This window comes from Salvelinus sp. IW2-2015, linkage group LG15 (assembly GCF_002910315.2).
Source record: "Salvelinus sp. IW2-2015 linkage group LG15, ASM291031v2, whole genome shotgun sequence".
Lineage (NCBI taxonomy): Eukaryota > Metazoa > Chordata > Actinopteri > Salmoniformes > Salmonidae > Salvelinus > Salvelinus sp. IW2-2015.
The window spans coordinates 65,423,479-65,438,091 of NC_036855.1; the positions used below are offsets into that span (position 1 = coordinate 65,423,479).

General features: G+C 42.4%; 2 protein-coding genes across 2 annotated transcripts in view; both read right to left on the reverse strand.

The window, feature by feature from the left end:
- The window catches only part of LOC111973858 (transcription initiation factor TFIID subunit 4-like), a 747,250-nt gene that overhangs the window by 95,796 nt on the left and 636,841 nt on the right, over positions 1 to 14,613 (reverse strand). The window lies entirely within an intron of this gene.
- LOC111973855 (membrane-associated guanylate kinase, WW and PDZ domain-containing protein 2-like) overlaps positions 1 to 14,613 on the reverse strand; it is a 91,649-nt gene that overhangs the window by 38,485 nt on the left and 38,551 nt on the right. The window contains exon 3 of the mRNA XM_024001288.2: positions 9,215 to 9,306. Coding sequence (XP_023857056.2) covers positions 9,215 to 9,306 — 92 coding nt within the window. The remainder of the gene's footprint in view (positions 1 to 9,214; positions 9,307 to 14,613) is intronic.

Consider the following 14,613-nt stretch of genomic DNA (forward strand, 5'->3'; position numbering starts at 1 on the left):
CACAACAGTGTATATACGTGATAATTCAATACGTGTTATATATACATACAGTTATATATTAATATAATATATATAATATATATTATAATATAATATCACACTTAGTATACAAACATTAAGAACGCCTGCTATGATTCCAGAATAGACCTGACCGGTGGATTCCGTGTGAAAGCTATGATCCTTATTTATGTGACTTGTTTTAAATCCACTTCCAATCCAGTGTAGATGAAGGGAGAAAGTAGGGGACATGCTCTGTTTAGCTGTCCTATTAACGACAGACCTCACGCTTAGAAGTACATGAAAGTATTAATTTTATCTCTCGATACATAAATTAGACTCAACGTCTACCCTCTGCATTAACTACTTTCTATCTCTCTCTTTATTCAACTAACTTAGCACAATTTATCTCTGCAGTGCTGGGTGACAACATGTCAGTTCATGCTGCAAAGAACTCTGATTAAATGGAGGATGTCATAATGAAAGTTAAGTCTATGAAGATCAGTGAGGAACATGACTCCTAGTTTTGTATGAAGTCAATTACCCAAGGAGACAGAAGTATAGCTGTCTCAGCACCCTACAAGAGTGCCTGAGTAGCCTACTGTAGAACCTTCAATTGCAAACAATCTGTTTTATCAATATGTATTACTGCCATAATACATTAGATATTTTATTAAAAAGATATTGTGTTTAATTTTGTCAACTTATTGCATTTTAATACTTGGAAATTCACTGGGAGGCTAGGTCGTCCATCTCCTCCTCTTGAGATCCTCCACTCCTGCCTGACACCCATAACTCTTCATCGTGCAGTTTGCGCCAGACTGGGCAATTTGGAATTTTAGTTTAGACGGATACACTACCAAAACCAGACTTCGATGTTCATATCTCTCAGATGACCACCGATGGTTGACACAGTTAGCATGCTATTTCTGTCTAAAACATCTCCCCAAAAAACCCTGAGTTTACGTAGAAAAGCGGTCGTTGCTTGACCCTCAAAACCTGTGCGCTGTGTTGCGAATAGGTGACAACCACAGCGCTACAGTTGTCTTATCTATTACATTAAGACGAGATGTGTTCATCCACACACACTGGAACAAACCTCTTGGATCATCTGTACCTTACCACAGAATAGTATCAGCATATCAATCTATACTAGAGCTAGCACCAAGAGTGCGAGATCATACTGGAAAACTTGAACAATAGCTATACTTAGCAAGGACAAATTCACTGCTGTGCATTAATTTACTTGTAAATTAGTCTGAATAAGATTGATATTAAAACTCACAAAAACCCCTCGGTGCCACCCAGTGCTAAATGTCTTATAACTCACAAGTGTACCGTTAACTCTAACCTGCGGATTTGGCTAATCAGGAATGAGTTGACCAGCTAATGGTGTACGCTTACAGTCCATTGCTTAACTGATGATAGGACATGCCGTTATGCAGTTAAGATAGCTGAACTGAAATTCAAAACAAAATTAACAGTCTTCTCCGCGCTACACAGTTAGATGTACAGATTCTGGTGATTGCTTTATTCAGTCCACCACTTTTTCTTATCGAAAAATGAATCCCTGTACCACTGGCAGACTGCTGGCTTCTTCATGCTCCACCTCCAAGCATGTTTCGCTACTGCTACACTTGCAGGACATTTTAGTCCCGCAAGAAGAGTAATTCATGGATTATTTCTGGAGAATAGGCAAAAATTATATATTTTTTAGACAAAACGTTTATGGTGACAGATAAGTTGTCCAGTTTGATCTTCCAGTAATTAGGCCCTACAGTGCCAAACCCAGTGCGCACCGCACCCAACACTTATATATCTGAGTTAGTTGATGAGTGCAATGAGGCCGGTTGGATTGAATGATAGTTAAAGGCAATTGAATGTCAACTGAATCAGTCAAAATTTCATGAAAGAGCGCGACACATTTGATTGACAAAGAAAAGAAAGCGCCCCGTTTGATATCAGCTAGATGAGCCCGCACACTCCATACAGTTAAATGTACCGCACATGTGGATAGCCATAGGAAATTAATCATATTGAGCACCATGCCTATGAGCTATAGAAGACATCTCTGAGAGCTAGACTTTATTTACATTTTTCAAATAAAGAGACCTTCCAAAGGAATCCTGAACAGGACCTTGTCTTTAATCTAAAACTTGGAAATAATTGGACGGTCCAAAGCTGTTCAATCACTGATGTTAAATTTTTTTCATAGAACCATCTCAAACAATCGCAATAGTCTTCCGTGAACTTTATAAAGAAGTCATACACAGTTTACTGGACTGGTCAACCACTCCCCCAGTGAATTGATCCAATAATTTTGATAATTGTCGTGGGTGTGTCTCTCTTATGGATCGAAAATACGTTCAATAAATCACCACCAGGCCATTCAACAACCAGATGTATGATCCTAAAGATAAACAACGAGCATACCAATAAAGAATCGGAGTGCAAGTAATTTATGGGCGTCGTCTAGCGTGTCTTAACTCATATTAGTCCTTATTCATCATATCAGCTTGAGATGCAACCGAGCATGAAGGATGTCTCCCCTAGCTTCATTTAAGTATTTTGCGCCGTGAACATCGACGACGTCCTAACGTCCAGACGCTCATACTATGAGCGAGTGTGACACACTCAGGAAGATCCCGCTTCCCTTCTTAAGGCACATGCATACTATTATAAACATCCATCTGTTAGAGCATGTGAGAACCATATAATCTATGACCCAGTCTTGTGAATTGTGACTATGTGTCGGAATTATTAACAAGTAAAGAGTTAGATAAAGCGAGAGCATCAATGAAAACGAAAAAAGATCAGTGGTATATTGCAAATCTCATTGATGAGATGGTGCATGAAAGTGTGGTGGAAATAATTTAATATTCCAGTGTATTTAAATTTCCAGGTCCTTTCGATAATAGTTTCCTCTATATTTGCATGTACTTTTTATCACTATGGAGTATTTCCCCTTTAAGTGTAAATTCCAGTTTTGCAGTTGCATACGGAGCATGTTGGTGTTTCTTCGAGGGTCACGAGAACTCAAAGCACTATCAAACATCCAACGCTCACTACAGTCTAGCGCTTGAGTAGTCCTTGATATCGCCCCGAAGAAAGTCGACAGCACACGTTTTACCACCCACCATACATAGCATTTAATTCGACATTTTTTTTGGACAAAAGGGACCTCAGCACCTGACCAAAGCTAATCACTGTATTGGGATGTGAAACGCTAGTACCCACAACAGTTTCAAAGAGTGTATTTGATGAGATCTTTTTAGCCATCCATATGTGTATTCGCTGACGTGGGAGTATGATTCCCATGTGAAAATCGTTCAATTAAGCCATTTGAGATCTTGTCCTAAAATTACGACTCGAATGTCTTTGCCTTTTGCTTACCCTACGGCAGCATTAATATTACTTTGATCAAACACTGAACAAAAGTCTCGCCGTTTATAGCATCATACCAACCAATGTATTGTCTTACACAAACACTTAGTATACCTCATTAAATATTAGAAAGAAAAATCATAATCAAGCGGCAAAAACATGCCCTAAATGAGCAATTAACGATAGCCACCTATGAGTGACATCTGTTTCGCAAGATCATAGACTTCCCCGAGACCGTATTTTTGTCAATCTAATTGAAATCAGACCACAAATAATCGTAAGACATTATGGTGAAGCCAAACTTTTCTCAAGAAAACGGATGTCGTCCCTCATACTCTGCGACCTAGTTGAAAAGTTGTGGCTCTTATTTTCCCTTTGAATTTTTTAGTAAACATAGTACTGTTATCTTATTATTGCTTATATTCACAAAGCACTTACGCAGATACATCTACTGAGTGCCTCTAAATATTGCAAGCATCTTTTCCAGTTACGGAACTTAAGAAGAGCGTCTACTCATGGGATAAAAGCTGAGATTGTTAACGAATTAACTTCATTTAGTAGAAGTGTCTCTTCCGCCTACTAGTGTGTGACTCATCACTCTCGTACTTGTATATTCTACGAGGAAGTGGTTGGACACGTGAATCATGCCTACCGAACAGTTATTAAGTACGTTATTTATTTTTTGTTATCCACACCGATATCTTAGACAGCACTGGCCCGATTTTGACTAAACGCTGGGTGAATATTAATGCGTACCTTGTAGGTATCACCGCATGCCCTATCTCCTGTGGTTTACCAAGTCTCGAAAATCGAGGAAGCCGGAGTGTTATCACTTGAGCAAGGCTGATGCGTTGTGAGCATAAGTCATTACCATTGCTTCGTAAGTTTGTATCTTAACACGTCTAGAGAGCACCCTTCACAACCTCTCAATTCAGGATGTCTGCATTCATAACACGTATTACAGCGGAAGACTTTCCATTCCTATCAGTATGAATCCCATGCCTGAGTAGGAATTCTATATGTGCTGTTTCTCAAGGCCCTAATCGAGTAATAAGTATACCTCACTGTCAATTGTATCATGCTCCTCTCAGTATTAACATCATTATAATAAATTATGATTCTGAAAAAAACATACCACGTAAATGAGTGAATGTAGAATATCCTCAGACTATAAGTGAAATCTTTTCGTAATGTGACATTTTTTCCGACGGTGGCTGAAGGCCCTAAATTGGGTTCTATATAGTTAGATAATGTTTAGCAACAACACATGTTGAGTGGCTTTTCAATTCGTATGGACTAGAGCCTAATGTTGCAATTATAGATAAAGAGAAGAGAGTGGGTTGTGAAGAGGGAGATGGATACTTTGATTTTGCCAATGGCCCTTTATCATGATTTGTTTGCTACTTCCCGTAATCAGATTTGAAGACTTGTGTATCATTTGTATTCTCTGGATCCCAGTACGAAGGAAGTAGAGTGCAACAGCATACCCATTAACTTTCAAGCATTGCACTAACGCTACGGTTGAGCAAATTGCCCTAGTGGGTATTTCAGTTAGCGTCTTCTCCTTTGTAATGTGTCTTTAATATACATTCACAATTGGAGTGATTGGAACTACTCGCATTTCCCTAGCTGAATTCCACCGATCTAACTATTTTCAAACCACTTCCTAGAAAGCTCCACAGCGAGAACGTGTGCGTGATGTTCTAGAAAGCTTTAAGTGCGTAACATAATCCGATAACCTGTATTTTGTACCAAATAACATTGCAAATTTTTACTTACTAATAAAAGAAAATACATAAATTCTCCAAATCAATTATTATACCTAAATATATTATCAAGACCTACTTGTCATGAACTGTCTATAGTCTGACAAGGTTGCTTATTCTTTTATTCCCGTGTACGAGTGGGATTGCTGATAGGGCATCGCCAACTGATATATCTACCTACATGTAAATAGAATGTTCTAAACCCAAATATCAGTTATTAAAAATGATTGAACAGAATAAGAGATTGGTTACACCCAAATAGCACCTACTTGGAAGGGTATAACTCAAAAAGAGTGAAAAAAAAGAAAAATTAAATTGCTTCAATGAGTGCAGAGGAAAATTTCTACAAAAATAGTGGTGTCTTTTCCTCAATTAGTGTCGTGTTAGCTTAAGTATATCGAATTTATCATATTGATGTTCCATTTGTTCCCATTCAGTTCAATCTATGACAGGCGTGTAGATAGAATCTGAGGTATTAATGATCTGAAGCAACAGTTTACGAATGCCATTTTCACTCAGTATAGTACTTACAATTTTGCCCTGCTACAGTTGACCGCGCGCTACGTGCTAGCAATTTTTGACCTCCCAACTGAAAATCTGTTTTTAGCCGCAAGAGCATGACAGACTACTAGCGCTCTTCTGAGGTGTTGGCTGTAAAATGACAGATCAAAGCAAATGGTGTCATCATTGCTCAACACGGATATCTCAGATTCAAATTCAACATCTTGACGTTTAGTCTGCTTGTCTCAAAGTGCAGGACTGCTCCCTTCTTAATCATGTGTAGGACCTGCTGTATACCTCTCTGTAATTATTCCGGCTGCTTCCAACGCTATTTCAGATTGCAGCTGCAATGTAGAACTGTGATTTATACCTGAAAAATGCACATTTTTCTAAAAAAACACATGCTATACCATAAATATGTTATCAGACTGTCATCTTATGAAGTTGTTTCTTGGTTAGTGGCTATATATATCTTTATTTAGTCGAATTAGTGATAGATACTGATGGAGTAAAAAACTGGTGGAGTAAAAAAAGTAGTGTCTTTTGCTAACGTGGTTAGCTAATAGATTTACATATTGTGTCTTCCCTGTAAAACATTTTAAAAATCAGAAATGATGGCTGGATTCACAAGAAGTGTATCTTTCATCTGGTGTCTTGGACTTGTGATTTAATGATATTTAGATGCTAGTATTTACTTGTGACGCTAGCTAGGCTATGCTAGTCAGCTTTTTTACTGTGGGGGGTGCTCCCGGATCCGGGATGAGTACCAAGTAAAAGTTAAAGAAGGATTTTAACACCTTGAGACATGGATTGCGCATGTCCCATTCAGAGGGTGAATGGGAAAGACAACAGATTTAAGTGCCTTTGAATGGTGTATGGTAGTAGGTGCCAGGTGCAACAGTTTATGTCAAGAACTGCAATGCTGCTGGGTTTTTCATGCTCAACAGTTTCCCATGTGAATCAAGAATGGTCCACCACCCAAAGGACATCCATAGAAAATTCCAAATAGTCTACTACATAATGGACTATTACTTGGAACTGGAGCATTCGCCTTGTTGTATTAATTCATTAATTAATTGTAACGTAACAAAATGTGGAAAAAGTCAATGGGTCTAAATGCTTTCCAAATGCACTGTATTTCTCACGCTGAGGGTTGTTCTAGAATACAACAAGGCGAATGATCCAGTTCCAAGTAATAGTCCATTATGTAGTAGACCCTTTGGAATTTTCTGTTAATTAAGTAACTAATTACCTAATTAATTAATAATTAATGAACATGCACCTGTGGAACTTGGGACACTAAAGAGGCCTTTCTACTGACTTTGAAAAACACCAAAAGAAAGATGCCCAGGGTCCCTGCTCATCTGCGTGAACGTGCCTTAGGCATGCTGCAAGGAGGCATAAGGACTGCAGATGTGTCCCGAGGCAATAAATGGCAATGTCCGTACTGTGAGACGCCTAAGACAGTGCTACAGGGAGACAGGACGGACAGCTGATCATCCTCGCAGAGGCAGACCACGTGTAACAACACCTGCACAGGATGGGTACATCTGAAAATCACACCTGCGGGACAGGTACAAGATGGCAACAACAACTGCCCGAGTTACACCGGGAACACACAATCCCTCCATCAGTGCTCAGACTGTTTGCAATAGGCTGAGAGAGGCCGGACTGAGGGCTTGTAGGCCTGTTGTAAGGCAGGTCCTCACCAGACATCACCGGCAACAACGTCGCCTGTGGGCACACACCCACCATCACTGGACCAGATAGGACTGGCAAAAAGTGCTCTTCACTGACGAGTCACAGTTTTCTCTCACCAGGGGTGATGGTCAGATTCGTGTTTATCATCGAAGGAATGAGCGTTACACCGAGGCCTGTACTCTGGAGCAGGAACAATTTGGAGGTGGAGAGTCAAGGTAGATTGTCCAGGTAGCTATTTTGTTATAGTCCAGATAGCTATTTAACTAACTATTTAGCAGTCTTATGGCCTGGGGGTAGAAGTTGTTCAGAGTCCTTTTGGTTCCAGACTTTTCTTTGTGGTAGCAGAGAACACAATCTATGACTAGGGTGACTGGAGTCTTTGACAATTGTTTGGGCCTTCCTCGGACACTGCCTAGTATATAGGTCTTGAATGGCAGGAAGCTTGGCCCCAGTGATGTACTGGGCCGTACGAACTACCCTCTGTAGCGCCTTACGGTCAGATGCCGAGGCGTTGCCATACCAGGCGGTGATGCAAACAGTCAGGATGCTCTCAATGGTGCAGCTGTAGAACTTTTTGAGGATCTGGGGACCCATGACAAATCTTTTCAGTCTCCTGAGGGTGAAAAGGTGTTGTCATTTCCCCTTCTCGACTGTCTTGGTGTGTTTGGACCATGATAGTTTGTTGGTGATGTGGACAACAAGGAACTTGAAACTCTCGACCCGCGACCCTACAGCCCCGTTACCTTTTCTTGTTGTCCACGATCAMCTCCTTTGTCTTGCTGAGGTTCAGGGAGAGATTGTTGTTCTGCCAGGTCTTTGACCTCCTCCCTGTAGTTGGTCTCATAGTTGTCAGTGATCAGGCTTACCACCGTCGTGTCATCAGCAAACTTAATAATGGTGTTGGGGTCGTGTGCGGAAATGCAGTCGTGGGTGACCAGGGAGTACAGGAGGGGATTAAGCACGCACCCCTGAAGGGCCCCCGCATTGAGGGTCAGCGTAGCAAATGTGATGTTGCCTATCCTCACCACCTGGGGGTGGCCCGTCAGGAAATCCAGAATCCAGTTGCCGAGGCAGGTGATCAGTCCCATGGTCCATAGCTTATTGATGAGCTTGGAGGGCACTATGGTGTTGAACGCTGAGTTGTAGTCAATAAACAGAATTCTCACATATGTCTCCCTCTTGTCTAGGTGGGAAAGACCAGTGTGGAGTGCAATACAGATTGCGTCATCTGGGGATCAGTTGGGGCGGTATGCGAATTTGAGTGTCAATGTGAGCCATGGCCAGCCTTTCAAAGCATTTCATTCCTACAGGAGTGCTACGAGGCGATAGTAATTTTAAAAGGTTACCATGGCGTTATTGGGCACAGGGACTATGGTAGTCTGCTTGAAACATGTAGATATTACAGACTGGGTAAAGAAGAGGTTGAAAATATTAGTGAAGACACTTGCCAGCGCATGCTGGTAATACGTCTGGCTCTGCAGCCTTGTGAATTAACATTAAAAGGTTATCACCTGTTTAACGGTCTTACTCACATCGGCTAGAGAGAGCGTGATTATACAGTCATCCGGTTTAATTTGATTATATGCGTGTAAAATTACGTTAAGTGTGTGTTATAGTGTATGTGGGTATTATGGTGTTAGGTGTGTATTTTATGATGTTAGGTGGGCATTATATGTTGTTGTTAAGTGTGTAGGCAGCAGCAGGCAGCAGGTGTGTTAAATGAGGATATACGTGCTTGTGTGAGATGTGTATTACATGTTGTTAGGTTTGCTTGTATTATGGTGTGTTAGGTATGCATTATATGGTGTGTGTGTGTGTTGTCCAGCCCGTCCCATACGAGCCTTGTCACGGGCGTCCGGACTCACAGCCTGCACGGCCTCGTCTCCCCCCAGGATGCGGAAGCCAAACCCAGTCTTCTCCCTCAACAGGTGCACCTCCACATCCTGATACTCTGGACCTGACGAGGGGAGAGAGAGAGAGAGGGGAGAGAGGGGGACAGAGAGAGAGAGACAGAGTGAGGGGTGGAGAGAGAGGGGGAGGGGAGAGGAATGGAGAGAGAGAGAGAGGGGCGGAGGAAGCAGAGTGAGACAGAGGGAAAGAGAGAGAGGGGGAGAAGAGGGGGGGGCAGAAAGACAGGAAGCGGAGAGGGATGGAGAGGGTGAAAGAGATAGGGAGGGAAAAAGGGGGTGGAGACAGACAAAGACAGGTGAGAGAGGAGGTAGAAATAGACAAAAAAATGTAATACAGAGAAATAGATTGCACAAACATAGACTTCCGTAGCCAAGAGAGGAAAGAATGCAGCACTGATTTGTAATCTATTTGGATTAAGAGTCAATATCCTTCATTGTGGCTGAACAACAAAAAAATAATAATCTGTATAAACTATACTGATTGCATTTTAGTCTTCACATGCAGTGTTGATAATAAAAATCCCCTTAGAGTCGATTGACGTGCCCACCCATCAACCAATTAGCATAATACAAAAATCCCCATCAAAATCTGACTGTTTAAATATGTGTTTGTTTTGCATGGGCTGTTTCGCTTCATAGTCAGATTTTCAATATGTGTTACAATGGAAAACTTGTCATCAATCCAGACACCAAGGTACTTGTAACGGCGTTCCTCCTCCTCTTCATCCGAAGAGGAGGAGCAGGGATTAAACCAAGGCGCAGCGTAGTGAAATGACATATTTATTTACAGAACAGACGAAAACACGAACTTGACTATAAACTAACAAAGAAAACATAGACTGCCCACCCAAACTCACGTCCTGACCAGCTAACACATAAAACAACTAACAGAAAACAGGTCAGGAACGTGACAGTACTTCTATTGAGAATCAAGCTAAATTCGGCTCCATTTTATAGCGCAAATATGCAGGTCCTCAGGGTCAACATTTCATAACCTATGTAAAACTAATTTAAGATCTATAAGTGAATCAAAATCATGCACACAAATACAAAACTGTGTCATCTGCATAGAGATGAATATTACAAGTATTAACAGTGTTTCCTATGTCATTAATTTACAGAGTGAACAATAATGGACCCACAATTGAACTCTGAGGAACACCTTTTTGAATCTCAAGAAATTCAGATTGAATCCCGTCTGTCAAGATAGCCGGAGTTCTGTCGCTAAAATAATTCTGAAACCATAAACAGGGTGTACACTACCGGTCAAAAGTTTTAGAACACATACTCATTCAAGGGTTTTCTTATTTGAACTATTTTCTACATTGTAGAATAATAGTGAAGACATAAAAACTATTAAATAACAGATATGGAATCATGTACTAACCAAATAAGTGTTAACAAATCGAAATATACTTTATATTTGTGATTCTTCAAATTGCCACCCTTTGTCTTGATGACAGCTTTGCACACTCTTGAAATGTAAGACTTCCAGACAGCATGTGTAAAACTTCAGATAGCTCTGGACTGAACCAAGGGCAAGACCTATTTTGAATTCTCCGTTTTTAAAGAGAGCATGTTTATCTACAATACAATTGAAAACATTTGAGAAGTGGTTCAGAGCCAACTCTGGGTCAGGTATAGATGCAATACAATCAAAGTCACCAAAATAAATGCCTCTAAAAAAGGCATGATATAATCCAGGTGAGTGTCATGGGGCGAAGGTGCGCGTAACGATGGTGACAGGTGTGAGTAATGATGAGACAACTGGCAACTTTGAGCGCCGGGGGGGGGGGGGGGCGGGGTGAACGTGACAGTATCCCCTCTCTCATGCGCGGCTCCAGCCGCCGGATGATGCCAACCAGAGGGGCGGTCCCGAGGCCCAGGAGCGGGCCGATCGCATCTGCTGAGGTGCGGGAACCTGTAGAGCCGGCAGAGGAGCGGGAACCTGTAGAGCCGGCTGAGGTGCGGGATGGGAGCCTGACGAGCCAGCTGAGGCGCAAGATGGGAGCCTGACAAGCCGCCTGAGGCATGGGGAGCCTGCCAAGCAAACCGAGGCTTGAAAACCTGTCGAGCCAACCGAGGCATGAAAGCTTGACGAGCCGTGGGATGGGAGCCCGCCGAGCCAGTTGAGGCGTGGGATGGGAGCCCCATGAGCCGGCTGAGGCACGGGATGGGAGCCCCACGAGCCGGCCGAGGCGCGGGATGGGAGCCGGCCGAGGTGCGGGATGGGAGTCCGACGAGCCGGCTGAGGCGCGGGATGGGAGCCTGACGAGTTGGCTGAAGGCTGGTATGGGAGTCTGACGAGCTGGGTGAGGCGAGGGATGGGAACCTGACGAGCCAGCTGAGGCACGGGATGGGAGCCTGATGAGCCGGCTGACGCGCAGGATGGGAGCCTGACGAGCCGGCTAACGCGTGGGATGGGAGCCTGGCGAGTCGGCTGGGGGGCGGGATGGGAGCCTGAAGAGCCGGTTGAGTCATGGGGAGCCAGAGGAGCCAACCGAGGCTTGAGAGACCTGTCGAGCAAGCTGAGGCATGGAAGCCTGATGAGCGGGATGGAAGCCTGACGAGCCAGCGGACGTGCGGGATGGGTGCCTGACGAGCCAGCTGAGGCGTGGCTTGGGAACTTGACGAGTCGGCTGAGGCGAGGGATGGGAACCTGATGAGTCAGTTGAGGGGCGTGATCGGAGCCTGACGAGCCGGCTGAGGCACGGGATGGTAGCCTGAAGAGCCGGTTGAGGCATGGAAGCCTGAAGAGCCGCGGGATGGGAGCCTGACGAGCCGGCTGACGTGCGGGATGGGAGCCTGATTAGCCGCTGAGGTGCGGGATGGGAGCCTTATGAGTCGGCTGAGGTGCGGGATGGGAGCCTGACGAGCCGGCTGAGGCGTGGGATGGGAGAATGACGAGCCAGCTGAGGCGTGGGGAACCTGCCGAGCCGAGGCTTGAGAACCTGTCTAGCCATCTGAGTCATGGAAGCCTGACGAGCCAGCTGAGGCATCCTCAGTAGCTTCGGCAGCGCCACTTGTACCTGACGTCACCAGTAAAAACAATAATTCCTGTTTTTTCCCCTAGGAGGTTATTCTGTAACGTGTACTGGGAGTCGGGAAGCAAGTACAGGGAGTGCAAATGTAAAATAAATCGAACATAGTACCAAACAAGAAACACGTAAAGCATACAGACATGAAACAGAGTCAATAAAGCCTGAGGAAAGAACCAAGGGGAATGACAGATAGGGGCGGTTATCAGGAAGGTGATGGAGTCCAGGTGAATGTCATGAGGCGCAGGTGCGTGTAACGATAGTGGCAGGTGTGCGTAATGATGAGACAACTGGCGACGTCGAGCGCCGGAGAGCGGGAGTTTGAGTAAACGTGACACAAATACCCCACTCCCAGCATATATCTATGGATTACTTGTAAATATGAGGTCAATAAAAGTAATTTCCGTAGGGTCCTTCAAGTTAGGACAAGTGAGATTTGTAATCAGCTGGGTCAAATTTAGATTAGTGCAATAATCCTTTAACCTCTCTGGGATCGCGGGACGCTTGCGTCCCAACAGCCTGTTAAAATGTAGAGCGCCAGATTWAAAAAAAAATCTATAAAATCAAACTTTATTAAATTACACATCTAAGATACCAAATTAAAGCTACACTCGTTGTGAATCCAGCCAACATGTCAGATTTCAAAAAGGCTTTTCGGCGAAAGCATAAGATGCTATTATCTGATGATAGTGCAATGGCTACACTCTCTTTGTTGACAATTTCAACCATGCCGGCGCTACTCAAAACGCAGAAATAAAATATAAAACATGCATTACCTTTGACGAGATTCTTTTGTTGGCACTCCAATATGTCCCATAAACATCACAAATGGTCCTTTAGTTCGATTAATTCCGTCCATATATATCCAAATTGTCCATTTATTTGGCGCCGTTGTACCAGGAAAAAAAGCGTTCAATTTGCGCAAAATCACGACAAAATATCAAAAAAATTACCTCTAAACTTTGCCAAAACATTTCAAAGTACTTTTGTAATACAACTTAAGGTATTTGTAAACGTTAATAATCGATCAAATTGAAGACGGGTCAATCTGTTTTCAATACAGGATATCAACAAACTCACGGTACTTTTCAAGTCTTGCTCAACTCTCAAACATAAYCACACGACGTCACTCCACTTCCYGGTCAATATCTTTCTCWGTTTACTAAGGAAAAACCTTTTTCCATACAATGGCGACATCCAGTGGAAGCAGTAGAAACTGCGTGGATAGTGATTAGAATTCTGGTGTGCCCATGATAACCCATTGAACATACAGGAACTTAACAATAAAAAAGTTAGTCCTCAGGGTTTTGACTGCTATATAAGTTCTGTTATACTTACAGATATGATTCAAACAGTTTTAGAAACTTCAGAGTGTTTTCTATCCAAATCTACTAATAATATGCATATCTTATATTCTGGGGATGAGTAGCACGAAGTTGAAATTGCGCACGCTATTTTTCCCTAAGTGAAAACTCTGTACCCTATCCTCAAGAATAGTCAGCATCCTGCGTTCCCCATGCAAGATGACACTCTCCAGTGATAAACACCTCTGGGGTAGTAAAAATGGCAATTAAATCAGTGAGTTTGTTTAGTACACATTTCTTGGCAGAGGGTGGAGGATAGATTCCTATAACTCTTATTTTTTAGTTTGAACCCAACTGAAGACTTAAACCCAACACTTTAAATTGTAAGGGAACACCCCCCTGAAATGTACAAAATAACATGGCGACATATTGGCACCGTCCAAAACATGTACACGGTGTCCAATACCACTCAAGTTGATTCATCCAAAGTTGATTGCAAATGCCATATGGAAAATGCCAACTGTAACACTCCAAAAATCCTATAGGGGGCGAGTGCGCTTCACCGTAATTTTTCATATTGCTAATGTAACACAAGTCAAGACCGAAGAGTAACATTTTGAAAATTTGAAAATTTTAGAAAAAATGTATCGCCCCCTTTAAAAAAGTGCTCTCTGGACCGTTTTTCGAAATTCTTTCGATTTTTATGTCAAATACACATGTATAAGAACTGTATGAACATACTTTAGTCACATTTTATTATCATAATTTAAAAAAAAATGTTTACTTGTACTTAAGGCACATGTTCTGTGCATTTGCAATGTGATTTCATAGGAAGTCAAAAGTCAAAAGTCAAAAATGTGAAAAAATTAGAAAAAACGTATCACCCCCTTTAAAAAGTGCTTTCTGGACCGTTTTTCAAAATTCTTTAGATTTTTATGTCAATTACACATGTATAAGAACTGTATGAACATACTTTAAACGTTAAATGTGCACTCACATGAAAAATTTGACT